General features: G+C 32.4%; 1 protein-coding gene across 1 annotated transcript in view; it reads right to left on the reverse strand.

The window, feature by feature from the left end:
* Nucleotides 1-3,788: 3,788 nt before the first annotated feature.
* The window catches only part of LOC125274955 (zinc finger protein 585B-like), a 30,940-nt gene continuing 19,575 nt past the window's right edge, over nt 3,789-15,153 (reverse strand). Inside the window, exon 11 of the mRNA XM_048201571.1 lies at nt 3,789-6,207. Within this exon, the coding sequence (XP_048057528.1) occupies nt 5,221-6,207 (987 nt within the window). The 3' untranslated portion in view covers nt 3,789-5,220. The remainder of the gene's footprint in view (nt 6,208-15,153) is intronic.

The following is a 15,153-nucleotide window of genomic DNA, read 5'->3' on the forward strand; positions in this document are numbered from 1 at the left end:
CACATTTGTGTCTGTCATTTTGTTTATGTGAATGCCATTTTACACATTTGTAACTATTAATCTGCAACTACAACTTCGTAACACGGGTGTTTTGATTGTTGTCTGCGTGTGCAAATCGAAACATTCAGCTTTTCACATCAGGGCTGTGAGTGTAAATTTCAATTTACAAATACAAATATTAATCCGACAAGTTCTCACATTCAAATCAGCAACCTCTCATGTTTTGCTACTGTTTTACTTCCATAAGATATTCCTGTTCGTCTTAAAACTTCCCAGATAGCAAACTGACTCCGCAACGGATCCGCCCCGGAGGTATCACAAGCTGCGGAACGGATCCGCAAAACGGGTCCGGAATAGAGTCCACTTGCACAGCGCAGCGGATCCGGAACAGATAAGGATTGTGGATCCAGTTCAGACCCGGTGCAGTCCCGCCCCGTGTCCGCCGATAAAGTAGTTCATCCGCCGCGGATCCGATCTGGACCCGTTTATGAAGCAGCTGATCCGCCGCGGATCTGAGCTGGACCCGTTTATGTGGTTCATTTGGTCTGGATACCGATCACTCTCGAAATAGTATTCTGGCCAAAACGGGCTACACAGAAATATTTAAAATCTAATGGACCAACATCAGACAGACTGGAATGCTCTATAAAAGCTTGAATATTTAATGTTTGCCTATTAATATTAATACAACATGATGAAATCATTCAAAACTTTTTAGCCAGTTACAATAAAACTATAAAAATAGTCTGTAAATATTTACAGTATGAAATTACTATTACTATTTTTATAGTTTTATTATGCATGTACATCAATAGGTATTGAATAGAATTACAGAAAATGAAATGCAACCATAAATTGTAGCAAACACATTTTTATTTAATGAAAAAATAACACTTAAGAGTAAATATTCAAGCAACATTTTTTTTGTTAATGTTGTAAACAGTTTTTTGTAGAAACTGGATTATTTTTTTTTTGAAGATTCTTTGAATAGAAATAAAAACAATTAAAACATTTATTCAAAAATAAACTTGTACCTTCTTTATTTTATTGTAACTGTTGCAATTTTAAATTAACACTTCAAAACACTGAAGTTAACATTGGCTACGTTTACATGCACCCAAATAATCCACAGTAATATGCTCATGCTTATAATGGGGATGCCATGTATATATGTCCCCGATCTAATAAGAGAATGGCAGTGATTGGAGCGATTTGACAGCTGACCACGCCAGCTGGTCGCAGCACTATGCTACATACAGAAATGGCAAGTTATTACATTTATAAAAATCATAAAATCAGTCCTGTGTGCGAGTGCGCAGCAGTTTGTGGTGCGTCCGTTGGCGATATCTAATACAGATAATACAGATTTTACTACAGAAAAAAAAAAAACAAATGTCATTTTTACATTAAAAAAAGTTAAGGCAAGAATACAAATAAACTAAGTACAATTCTATATTAGTACTCAATTTAAGCTTGTAGAAATTAAAGTTACATTATCAACATTATTGTTACGATCCCAGCTAGTCTAGGGCAAGCGGCAACCTCCCCCAGTCTCTCGTGAAGCCAATACGGAAGTGACTTAAACTACGATTCATCGACTGGCCACTAGGGACAGGCTCCAAAAGAGAGCAGAATCTCATTGAGTCCCATGTTAAATTGGCCAAGTTTACAGCAGAAAAAAACATGTTTACAAGTTGGTTCAAATTGTGGTTTTGGTCTATACTGCTAATTTTGCCCTTCATGACAACTCTGAGGGGGGTGAATTTTTTTCTAACTCATCCGTTTAAATTATATTAAGCCTTAAAGTTCTGCGTAATTAAGGGCGTGGTCACTTGAGTGACAGGTAGATTGCACTGCTGTCTGTGAGCCGTCACTTTACCTCAGTTAATTCCTGCCGCTGAATTTGGCATCTCAGCCGTATTTGTGCTCGATTATTTTATACAATTATAAAATATGGCTTGCTGCATAATATTCGAGACTGATGTGTGTCTGTGTAGATGTGCTCGTATGCGGAAGAAACAGAACACACGTTGTTGTTGGATCATGGCATTGGCTGAAAGTTTTCTTTGTGAGATTTACTACAATGACAATACCAGGAGGATATACAACTCTGACAGCACTGCTTGGATATTATAACTAAAACTGCTGCACTATTTTGAAAAAATATACTTTGGACACGGGCTCATTTGTTTGTTAGATATGATCGTATACAGTTTTACAACATAAACGCTGCTCAGATTGCATTATTTCTTGAAGAACGATGACAGAGAGCAGATCATTCAGAAGAAATGTGATGCAAACAATGGATAATATATCAATATTTCAAGGACAAAAAGTACTGTTTTTTGTTTTGCAATGGACATTTATATTTTACCCAAGTGCCACAGATTGGATTCATCTCGCAATCTCTATTATAAAGGTATGAAGTCCCATTTTAATTTTCCATGTTGTTATTTGCACACCCAACACAAATTACTGGTGTTGGAGCATCTATATCTTAAAAAAAAAAACACCGTAGATTGACAGTAGGCATGTGACGGTATCACATTTTCATGTTGCGATTAATTGATGAAGCTTTTATCACGGTATACGGTATTATCACGATATTAAAATAAGTTGCAAAACCATTTTTGTCATAGTTTAACAGGTTTAAGAACAATTTTTGTAATAAAACAAAAACAACTCTGACTGAAATTTTCAAACAGATTAAAATGCAAAAGAATTAGGCTATAAAGAACAACAGATAACACTTTACTCTATTTAATGCATTAACTAAGATTGAGCAATAGCTACATTTGTTACAGAAAGTGTTATTTTTTTGTTAATGTTAGTTTAGAAACACAACTGATCATTGTTAGTTTTATCTCAGGTCCATCAAATAAGTTATTTTGATTTTAGTAATGTTATTAAATAGTAACTAAGAAATTAACATTAATTAATACTTTAAGTATTTTTATTGTCAGTTTAGTGATAATGAATTAACATGTTAACTAATGAAGCTGTATGTTTTCAAAGTTTTACTGAACAATAACAAATAATCAGAACATTTCTAATCATTAGGGCATGTTGTAGTCCAGATTAAAATATAAAAATGTTTAGGTTTGAAAATAAATATCCTTTTAAGTCTTTTTTAAGTATTCAGTATTTGGTGCTGTGATGAACAACACTGAGATTACAAAAAAATGAATGGCTGTTTGAAGCATTTTAAAAACTTCACTAGCGCAGTTACTTTGTTTGCACGGTTTCCGTGGTAACCGCTGCACTCTGCTGTTCCATCAGCGCCCTCTGCTGTCAGAGAGTGAACGCGCACTTTCATTCAGCTCGTCTCCTTCACTCGTTCCGCCATGTGCTTCTCGTGCACGCTGGGATTGTTTACATCTGAGCGCGTGTTCTTTTGACGCAGAATACAGCGGTGTTGTGCATTTTATACGACTGATGGGTAAAGTATTCTTAATTGCCTTATAAAAAAATTAATAATTGGTAATAAATTATTATTTACGGTATTCTGAAGTGTCGACGATTACAATATCGTGCTTATTCATTATCGCGATTTATCGCATTACCGAATATCGGCACAAGTCTACCTTCAGTAAACCTTTAGAACTTTCTGATGATAAAACGTATCTTCATTAATAATTTAGATAGTATCTAGATAGATAGCTCCTTTGGTTGCTAACATGGTCACGTCGAGCTAGGCAGGCATGGTTTCAGCAACCAGTCACATCAGCTCAAACCACCTCCCGCCTCTTTGCCCATTTTCAGTTATCCGGGAGTGATGTGCGGTAACACGCAGCTAAGATGGCCGCGGCCTCATTTACGCGTTAAAACTGCTGTTCAGAAATCTATCGTTGACGTCACGGACACTACGTCCATATTTTTTACAGTCTATGGTCTAGGGTTGGAGGAACAGGTAACAGAATAAAATGGTGACAGCAAGATTCGATTCCCAACACCAGTGCTTTAACAAAGACCAAAGTCAACTCAATATCAAAAACAAGTTCTTTATTTTACAAATGTGGGAGAATTTCAAGGATTCAAGAGGGGGCAAAGCCAAAATAACAAACATAAACGCTCTACATATTAGGGAGAAACTAACTAAGCTACAAAAAAGTTACAATAAAAACAAACTAACTCCCTAGCTAGCTTAAACAGGAGAAAACAAGATATAAAGAAAATGGCGCCCACCTCTCTACCAATCCCTTCCCAAAGAATTAACAATATAAACTTTGTATGTAGAGAACAATAACAGAAGTAGATATAAACAAAATAATAACTTGCAAAACCAACAAACAAACAAACAAAAAATTCTTGTAGTAGGCGCCAGTTACCACAAGAGTGATAACATCATAACACTGAAGAGAAATCAATCAACAAGGTATCAATCTAAACAACTAATAAAGCTTTTGGGTTGAGAAAAGAAGCCTCACAACACACACACACACACACAACTTTTTTGATACTGGTGTTCCCGTTGAAAAATGAATGAGGTTGATTCTTCACTGTCTTTACACTGTTTTATCATTGCTTTTGTGGTTATGTTTACTAACTTGACATTTTGTGACATTTGGAGTTAGTTTTCTACTCAAAATGGCACATTCACACTCAAATACGACCCATCAAATGTTACAGTCGTTGTGTATTGTGAACCAAGTACTGAGGTCTCTGTGTTCAGGTGCCGTGTTACTTCTAATATGTAGATATGGTGTCTACACAATATCTATTGTATTATTGAATTGGATGTTTCTAAGTAAAGCATACACTTTAAAAGTGTACTTTAATTCAGTTAATATTGTTTGAGTAAAATGTACTGCAAAAGAACCTAGTTCAAATTACTTATTTTCTTTGTTAATTTTACTTAACTTATTGAAGTAGAGTATACTAATTAGAAATTTACTTAAAAAATATGTATACAAAAACTTGCAAAAGAAAAAATTAAGTAAATTTTACTCAATGTAATGTGTTTTTAGTGTATGAAAATTTGAAAGGTAGACTTTTTTGAACAAGCAATTGTTTGTTGATGTTTACTTCATATTTCATATGTTTTATATGACACATTTATTAGAGAAAAAATATTGTTCAGTTTTTCTAGTAGATTATCAAAATAATTGTTAATAGCAGCCCTACACCAGTGTGCTCACCAGAAAAAGGTGGAGATGGAGTGATTTAACTGTGACTGTCTTTCACTGAAGAGACTTTGTTTCTCAGCACATAAAGATGAACTTATCGTGATTTCAGACTGTGGTCATGTGGTTTCTCCACTGCATGGATCTTCATGTGTCGCTTCAGGTTACTTTTAATAGAGAAACTCTTTCCACACTGATCACACATGTGCGGTTTCTCTCCAGTGTGGATCATCTCATGTGTTTTCAGATTTGCTGACTGAATGAATCTTGTGTCACAGTATGAACACTTGTAAGGTTTTTCTCCAGTGTGAATCCTCTCATGTGTTTTCAGATGTGATGACAGACTGAATCTCTTGTCACAGTGTGAACACTTGTAAGGTTTTTCTCCAGTGTGAATTCTCTCATGCAGTTTTAATTCGCTCCCTGTACTAAAAGTCTTCTCACACTCAAAGCACATGTACTCTCTCACACCAGTGTGTATTTTCTGATGTCTCTGTAAATTTCCCAGCCGTGAAAAACTCTTTCCACACACAGAACATGAATGTGGCTTCTCCTTCGTATGAACTGTCAGGTGTATCTTCAGGTTTGATGACCCAATAAATGTTTTCCCACACTGATCACATGTGTGCGGCTTCTCTCCAGTGTGGATCCTCATGTGAACATTAAGTGTTTTTTTGTATGTGAAACTCTTTCCACATTGATCACACTTGAACAGCTTCTCTCCAGTGTGGATTTTCATGTGAACTTTCAGGTTTGCTCTTTGTATGAAACTCTTTCCACACTGATCACATGCATGTCGCTTCTCTCCAGTGTGAATCCTTGTGTGATCTTTAAGGTTTGATGATCGATTGAAGCTCTTCCCACACTGATCACATGTGTACGGCTTCTCTCCAGTATGAATTCTCATGTGAATCTCAAGATGACATTTGTACGTGAAACTCTTTCCACACTGGGTGCAGGTTGCAGATTTCTTGGCTCCTCTTTTCCTTAAAAATGTCTTTTTATTTTTTGAGCGACTCAAATAATTTTCTCCAGGTTTGTCATGATGTTCCTCCTCCACTTCACTCAGTTCTTCACTCTCCTCCTTCACTTCCATCAGGTCTGAAATGAAAAAAAAAGTGTAATTTCATTTTCAGTACATCAAAATAATTCAAGGACAGAAATATGAAGTGAAAGGACATAAAGATTAACCCTGATGTTAAAAAGTAGACAACTGCTATAAATATTTTTTATAAATTACCATCCCTGAAACTTTCCATTAATGAGGAGCATTGATCTTCAATATATATATTTTTTAAAACATTACAGACAAAATCTCATTATTCTGTTGTGAGAACTATTAAATATTTGATCAATGACAAAATTATCTAACATGATTTTAACATTAAAATATACAAACCCGATTCCAAAAAAGTTGGGACACTGTACAAATTGTGAATAAAAAAGGAATGCAATAATTTACAAATCTCATAAACTTACATATTTTATTCACAATAAATATAGATAACATATCAAATGTTGAAAGTGAGACATTTTGAAATTTCATGCCAAATATTGGCTCATTTTGGATTTCATGAGAGCTACACATTCCAAAAAAGTTGGGACAGGTAGCAATAAGAGGCGGGAAAAGTTAAATGTACATATAAGGAACAGCTGGAGGACCAATTTACAGGAATACTTCCAGAAAACATTGGCGGTGAACACAATCCACCGTGCCATTCGCCGTTGCCGGCTAAAACTATATAGGTCAAAAAAGAAGCCATATCTAAACATGATCCAGAAGTGCAGGCGTTTTCTCTGGGCCAAGGCTCATTTAAAATGGACTGTGGCAAAGTAGAAAACTGTTCTGTGGTCAAACAAATCAAAATTTTAAGTTCTTTTTGGAAAACTGGGATGCCATGTCATCCAGACTAAAGAGGACAAGGACAACCCAAGTTGTTATCAGCGCTCAGTTCAGAAGCCTGCATCTCTGATGGTATGGGGTTGCATGAGTGCGTGTGGCATGTGCAGCTTACACATCTGGAAAGGCACCATCAATGCTGAAAGGTATATCCAAGTTCTAGAACAACATATGCTCCCATCCAGACGTCGTCTCTTTCAGGGAAGACTTTGCATTTTCCAACATGACAATGCCAGACCACATACTGCATCAATTACAACATCATGGCTGCGTAGAAGAAGGATCCGGGTACTGAAATGGCCAGCCTGCAGTCCAGATCTTTCACCCATAGAAAACATTTGTCACATCATAAAGAGGAAGATGTGACAAAGAAGACTTAAGACAGTTGAGCAACTGGAAGTCTGTATTAGACAAGAATAGGACAACATTCCTATTCCTAAACTTGAGCAACTTCTCTCCTCAGTCCCCAGACGTTTGCAGACTGTTATAAAAAGAAGAGGGGATGCCACAGAGTGGTAAACATGGCCTTGTCCCAACTTTTTTGAGATGTGTTGATGCCATGAAATTTAAAATAAACTTATTTTTCCCTTAAAATGATACATTTTCTCAGTTTAAACATTTGATATGTCATCTATGTTGTATTCTGAATAAAATATTGAAATTTGAAACTTCCACATCATTGAATTCTGTTTTTATTCACAATATGTACAGTGTCCCAACTTTTTTGGAATCGGGTTTGTACAATACTTCCATATTTTGACACCAACTGTTAGATATTTAATTTATTTTACTAAAGAACTTATTAAAGGCCGATCACACTAGATTTTTCCTTCAACTGACTTCCATTCATATGCGTGTGACACCATTAAAACACAACCTCAAACTTTCTCTATGAAAAAGAGCAAAATTTTTGCAATAAAGTTGAGTAGATTGTATATTTTTACATTTTGGAATGATTATTATTTGTTACAAATGCATGTAAAAAAATGATGCTGCAGATTGTGACATAAGCTTTAACTATTTTTATTGGCATTGCCTGTGTCCTATATGTTTCACTCAACCCTGTTCTTTCCTGACATGATTGTCCTCCTTTTATAAAAAACAAACAAGCAAATAGAACATTTATTAAAATTGCGACACCCAGGAAGTGACATCATCTGGGCTCTTTCTACAGCATGATGGGAGGACAAGAAAATAATCTCAATCCATTGTCTCAGTTTTTACAAATGAATCCCTTGTGAAAAAGAAGTGCACTTAATTGTATTGAAAGTGTACTTTGTGTGTACTTAGTATACTTTTTACAAAGTGCACTTGCAGATAATACAATATAATTAAACTTAAAGGCCACTTAAGTGTACTTAAATAGAATATACTTTAATGACAATATTTATTATCATGCTTAAGTGCACTTTTTAAAAATGCCCTTTGTAATAATGTCAAATTAAGTTGTACTTAAAGAAAGTACACTTTAATGAAAATATTTATTAACACGCTTAAGTGCACTTTTTAAAAATGCCCTTTGTAATAATGTCAAATTAAGTTGTACTTAAAGAAAGTACACTTAAATGACAATATTTACTAACACGCTTAAGTGCACTTTTTAAAAATACACTTTGTAATAATGTCTAATTAAGTTGAACTTAAATAAAGTACACTTTAATGACAATATTTATTATCATGCTTAAGTGCACTTTTTAAAAATGCACTTTGTAATAATGTCAAATTAAGTTTTACTTAAAGAAAGTACACTTTAATGACAATATTTATTAATATGCTCGAGTGCACTTTTTAAAAATGCCCTTTGTAATAATGTCAAATTAAGTTGTACTTAAAGAAAGTACACTTAAATGACAATATTTACTAACACGCTTAAGTGCACTTTTTAAAAATACACTTTGTAATAATGTCTAATTAAGTTGAACTTAAATAAAGTACACTTTAATGACAATATTTATTATCATGCTTAAGTGCACTTTTTAAAAATGCACTTTGTAATAATGTCAAATTAAGTTTTACTTAAAGAAAGTACACTTTAATGACAATATTTATTAATATGCTCGAGTGCACTTTTTAAAAATGCCCTTTGTAATAATGTCAAATTAAGCTGTACTTAAAGAAAGTACACTTAAATGACAATATTTACTAACACTCTTGAGTGCACTTTTTAAAAATGCCCTTTGTAATAATGACTTATTAATTGTACTTACAGAAAGTAAACTTTAATGACAATGTTTATTAACACACTTGAGTGCACTTTTTAAAAATGCACTTTGTAATAATGACTTATTAAGTTGTACTTAAAAAAGTACACTTTAATAGCAATATTTATTAACATGCTTAAGTGCAGTTTTTAAAAATGCACTTTGTAATAATGACTTATTAAGTTGTACTTAAAGAAAGTACACTTAAATGACAATATTTATTAACACTTTTTAAAAAATGCACTTTGTAATAATGACTTATTAAGTTATATTTATTATTTCTAAACATGCTTAAGAGCACTTTTTAAAAATGCACTTAATTTTTACCTAATTATGACTTTATAGTGTTTTAAATAAGTAAACTTATTCTGATGTATTGACTTATATATTAAAGCACATGAAAAATAATTTATTTTAATTTCAACTTAAGTGTGTTGTCCAAGATGACATTTGTTAATGTATTTTAAATGTGCTTAGTCTTTAATAAATACTGTGTGCATTAATACACTTGAAATTTATTTTTCTGAATTTCAAAACACTTGCTTATACAGTGTATAATCCTGTACAACTTATTGTTGAAATTTTTATCACCAGCTCCTGCTCTAAACTCGACTAGTGTCAGTTTTCTACATAATATTTGACATAAAATGTTTTTTTTTTTTTTTTTTACGGAGTGCTGTATTTGTGATACTTAATGCAACAGTGCTGTACTTTACATATCTGTATAATACTTATAATATCATTGTTGTTATAAGTTGATTAAACCTATTTAATTGCAAGCAAAAGTTTAACAGATCTAAAAAATAATTTGAATTCATATTCAGTTAAAATACATTTAATTTTAATCAGACTAAACTATAAAATAATTGAATTTCAGTTAGGTGAATGAGTCAAGTTCTGTAAACTTACAGTCTAACTACAACAATGAATTAGAAAAACTTCCAACTTGAACAAATTTAATCATGCGCATGCGCCACAATACTACGTCATGACGGCGCATTACTTCACCAGAGTTTGAAAAATGCACCTTCAGCCATCTTTCTGTGATCGCGATGCGCGAGGCAACTTTGCTGATCAAAGAAGAAAACAAAGGAGCGCACGTTTGGATGACTACAGATGAGACGTTATGTATTACAAATAAGTAAGTATCTTGATATTGATATATGCTCTCTTCATTTTTATTTTTTCACCGGAACATAGCAGTTCTTATGAGTGTAACTTATTTAGTTTAATCGCAATATGGAGGTGAATTAATCATGTTTCCTGTAATTTATTTATGATTGCATTATAATAATTTCGTATACAATATGAACGTGGTCGCGTGTGTGGGCGTGTTCAAAGAATTTGGCTGCTGAAAATATATTTTAATTGAACTCTGACTTTTTAAATCATTTTAAATGACTTTAAGTTAAATTTGCAGAACTAAATTCAAAGATCTGATCTTGTAACATTTAAAGACAATTATATACATTTAATCGCTATTATAACCACCAGTAATGCTTATAATCTATTTTTCTTTTTGCATTTGAAAAGTTAGTTGTTCAATTACTGTTTGTGTTTGTAATATGTAATATTTTTGTGCTTATCTGTTGTTTTATATATTCATTTTGTAGGATCAGTACAGATTTGTTATTGGAGATACAGTGCAAGCTGTGTGGAATCAAAGACCTGTATTGATGAGGTGATGTTCCATGTTTTTCCATTAATTCAGCCACCCTGATCACACACTACAAGCTAAAACACTGCCATCAACTGTCCTTATAGCTTTTAAATGCTTTGAATCTTTTCTGTTTGCAAGTAATAAATTCTCACCTGTGCACTTACAAATCCCCATCTAATCATTATATATTTATATTTACATATAATGATATTATTATATAATTATTTTCAAAGCAAAACCCCTCAATTTGCTTGGGCCTTGGGTTATCTATATTTGTGTAATTGATAAAGTTATGTTTAATTCCTTGTAAAGTAGGAATAAAAATGTTTATAAAAATGTTCTCTATGTTTAAAGGCCAGTGTCAGTGAAGATGGTGTGGTCACTGGAATCCTGGTGTTTGTGGGAAATGTGAAGGAGCTTCTCCCAGGATTCTACAACAGTGTTGTCCTGATGACTGAGGTAATTCATCTTGGGTGATGCAGTTGCGGTCAAAAGTTTACTTACACCTTGCAGAATAAACTGCTTCATCAGGGAAGTACTAAATAAAGAAACAAATACAATGCTAATTTGTATGATTTGTTTGTTTTATAATAAAGTTATGATTATGTAAACTTTAGAATTACATAATCATATTTCTACTCTAAATTGTTTTTTGAAATATAAACATTTAAATTGTAGCTGTCATAAATTATGTATTCAAACATTAAATACATAAATTAATTATAAAAAAATATTTTAAATAAAATTATAATGAATATGTAACGTGGTGCATATAATTAGCAGAATGTTCCTCTCTATAGCTGACTAATGAGTTTATGCTGAATATGATTTTTCTGAAGTAAATGTGACGTTACGTGACATTGTTTACAAGCTGTTTTATTGACGTCTTTCCACGGTTGAAACACTGATTGAGCGATTAAATGTGACAACTTATGGGTCAGTTGTACTGTATGTTGTAACACACCTTCAGATGTTCATTCATATTTATTTCACACTGTAACTGGTATTAAAGTGGAGGAAATTATCAGTACACAGTAAACATCTTGGCCACAGGCTTCAATCACTATCAGCAACTCTTTGCCTTTAGGGAATACCAAATGGGTTTTTATTATTTTCAAACCTACAAAGGTGGATATAAACTTTGGATTTCTGTATATATATCTATATCTATTGATTTCATTCGATTGAACCAATTATAATAATGGACTGACTCTTACTTCTTTTTTGTTTTTTTTTCCTCCAGGTATTTATTTTTTTTACTTTCTTGCCTCTTTGGAACATGTTCATTTACGCATACTGTGTAGAGGTGGTTCGCAGCTTCATGGACATTTGAGGTTTTCTGCCGATGAAGAGCTTCTGGGACATTGACATAAACAGCACTTTTTCATACAACTTAAAAAAAGGTGGTGACAGACAATTTTGGTTTTCTTGTTTTTGTGCCTTTGGAATTCATTGTTTTTTTGTTTGTTTTATTTTTTCTTTTCAAAATTACATTCACTGTAATGCTGGAGTAAGATTTTAGAAGAAACCTTTTTGTCCTGTTTAATGTTTGTGCTAGTAAGGGTTGCAGAGCTTATAAGTAACAAGGTTTACAAAAGGTAACACTTTACAAAAGGTCTCGCTTGTTAACATCAATTAATATATTAGATAACATTATCTAACTATGTGCATTGACTTTTTTTTACAGTATTTATCAATATTTGTTAACATTAGGCAATAATTTTTTTTTTTCTCAAGTTAATAAAATGTATAGTTATTGTTCATGTTAGTTTACAGTGCATTATCTATTAACATATGCAACTTTTGATTTTAATAATGCATAAGTAATATTAACTAGGATTTATAAATGCTTAAAGTATTTTTCATTCATGGTTCATGTTAACTAAAGTAGTTAACTAATAGAAAATTATTGTACAGTGTTACCCAAAGTTTTGAATCTTTTCTTTTCTTTACATTTTGTTTGTATTAATTCATGGGTGTTATCTTATTTATCATCTTATACAGAATGATTTTATCTGAAAATGTAAAAATGCAGAAAGATTGTGATGGTAGGTTTAGGTACCTTTGTATGTGATGGAGAAAATGATATGCATATAAGCCTCACTGTCCTCCAGACTCTTTCTAAATGAGAGTTAAAGTGTTGTAATTGTTTGTGATTGTGTATAGTGTTTCTTGGGTTTTTCTTGTGCATCAACAAAAAGGTTTTTGTGCATTTGTTTTAGAGATTATTTTGTCAGTAAATGTAGAGGGTTTCAATTTGCATTTGTGTTGATTGTAATATTTTGAAATATACTAAATTGTAACTTCATTATTATATGTACAAAAAATGTAATTACAAATGTATTAAATTATATAATAGTGTACATGTAAATTACATTAAAGTATATTTAAGTTCGCATTAATTGCTTGTCAGTACATTCGGAAGTATACTTTTACCATATTTTGAAGTACATAAAAAATTGTATTAAAGTCCTACTTAAGTGCTTAAAAAAAAAATCACTCAGAAGTTCAACTTATTGCATTTAATATGAACTTAATCTGTGATATATTTGAAATTAATTACAAATAGAATGCACTTAAGCGGCTGAAAACATTACATTTAATTCACACTTAAGTGTATTGATAACTGATATTAAAATATATTTTAGTTCACATTAATTGCTTGTTAGTCCATTGGGCAGTGCACTTTAACTATATTTTAAAGGTACTAGAAGCAATTACGAAGGTTGTCATAAAGTTGTATTAAAGTACCACTTAAGTTGTTCAAAAAAATCACTCAAAAGTTCAACTTATTGCATTTAATATTAACTTAATCTGTGATATATTTGAAATTGATTACAAATAGATTGCACTTAAGCGGATGAAACATTACATTTAATTCACACTTAAGTGTATTGATATCTGATATTAAAATATATTTTAGTTCACATTAATTGCTTGTTAGTGCATTGGGCAGTGCACTTCAACTATATTTTAAAGGTACTAGAAGCAATTACGAAGGTTGTCATAAAGTTGTATTAAAGTACCACTTAAGTTGTTCAAAAAAATCACTCTTAAGTTCAACTTATTGCATTTAATATGAACTTAATATGTGATATATTTGAAATTAAGTACAGATATAATGCACTTAAGCGATGAAAACATTACATTTAATTCACACTTAAGTGTGTTCTTTTAAAGTATATTATTTTTGCAATAAGTACACTTTATAAAAGTATACTAAAGTGCACTTTTTTTTCACAAGGGATGACTGCATCCATCAACCCTGTTACTAAATTTACTCTAAGAAGAATAATCTTGAACTATGATGACCATCTATAATTTATGTGAAATACAACTTTATCAAGAATTATATCTTGCTTTTGCTTAATTTATGCTTACAACCCTGTCAGTCATTCTGGAAAGTTAATTTACTTCATACAGTTCGGTCATGGGCGTAGGTTTAGGGGGGGACGCCAGGTACTAGTCCCTATCAATATTTTGAGATGACAAATTTGTCCCCACCAATATTTAGCCATTTGTTTAAAAAGAAAAAAAAAGATCATTCCATTTCATAGTTTAACTGCATATCTAAATGTGCAGAAGTGTTTGAATCTTTCTAGCATTAAATGTTGTTCAGCATCATGAATGAATGAAGAATAAACACCAACCTCTTTGTTCTTCAGTATCTTCAGTGTGTTTCATTCTGCAGGGTTCTGGATCACTCATGTTCTCACTGTCCTCTTTAATAAACTCAGTCTTTGCAGATTTCAGCTCTTCCTGATGCTCTGATGCTCATCTGATGGGAATATTCCTTTTATTGGGGAATTGCAGTGGGAGGAGCTTCACTGATGATATGCGTGATGTGGGAGGAGCTCCACGTGATGATGTGTTTGCTGTGGGAGGAGCTGATCTGCCAATATGAAAAATATATCATTTACTGAGTTTGTTTTATATATAATATATAAATATAAATAATGTTGTGAAAAACAGATGAAGCATAAACATTTATTTAGAAATAAATGTAGATATTTGTAGCCAACAAACACCCTCAGTCTGTTGACACCAATAAAATTAGCTTTAAGTGTCAATTTACAGCAGATCTGAAGACATCAGCATAATAAATGAGGTGAAAACAGGAACTATTGACATGAAATAAAGAGTGTTTTCAGCAGTTTCTCTGTGATGATCCTCAGACTATCAACACTCATTCAACAAGACATTCAGGATCATTCACAGATCATCTCACTTTATTCTGAGTGTTTGCTGTTAGAAACACATTATTTGAGT

The sequence above is a fragment of the Megalobrama amblycephala genome, linkage group LG1 (genome assembly GCF_018812025.1).
Source record: "Megalobrama amblycephala isolate DHTTF-2021 linkage group LG1, ASM1881202v1, whole genome shotgun sequence".
NCBI classification, from domain to species: Eukaryota; Metazoa; Chordata; class Actinopteri; order Cypriniformes; family Xenocyprididae; genus Megalobrama; species Megalobrama amblycephala.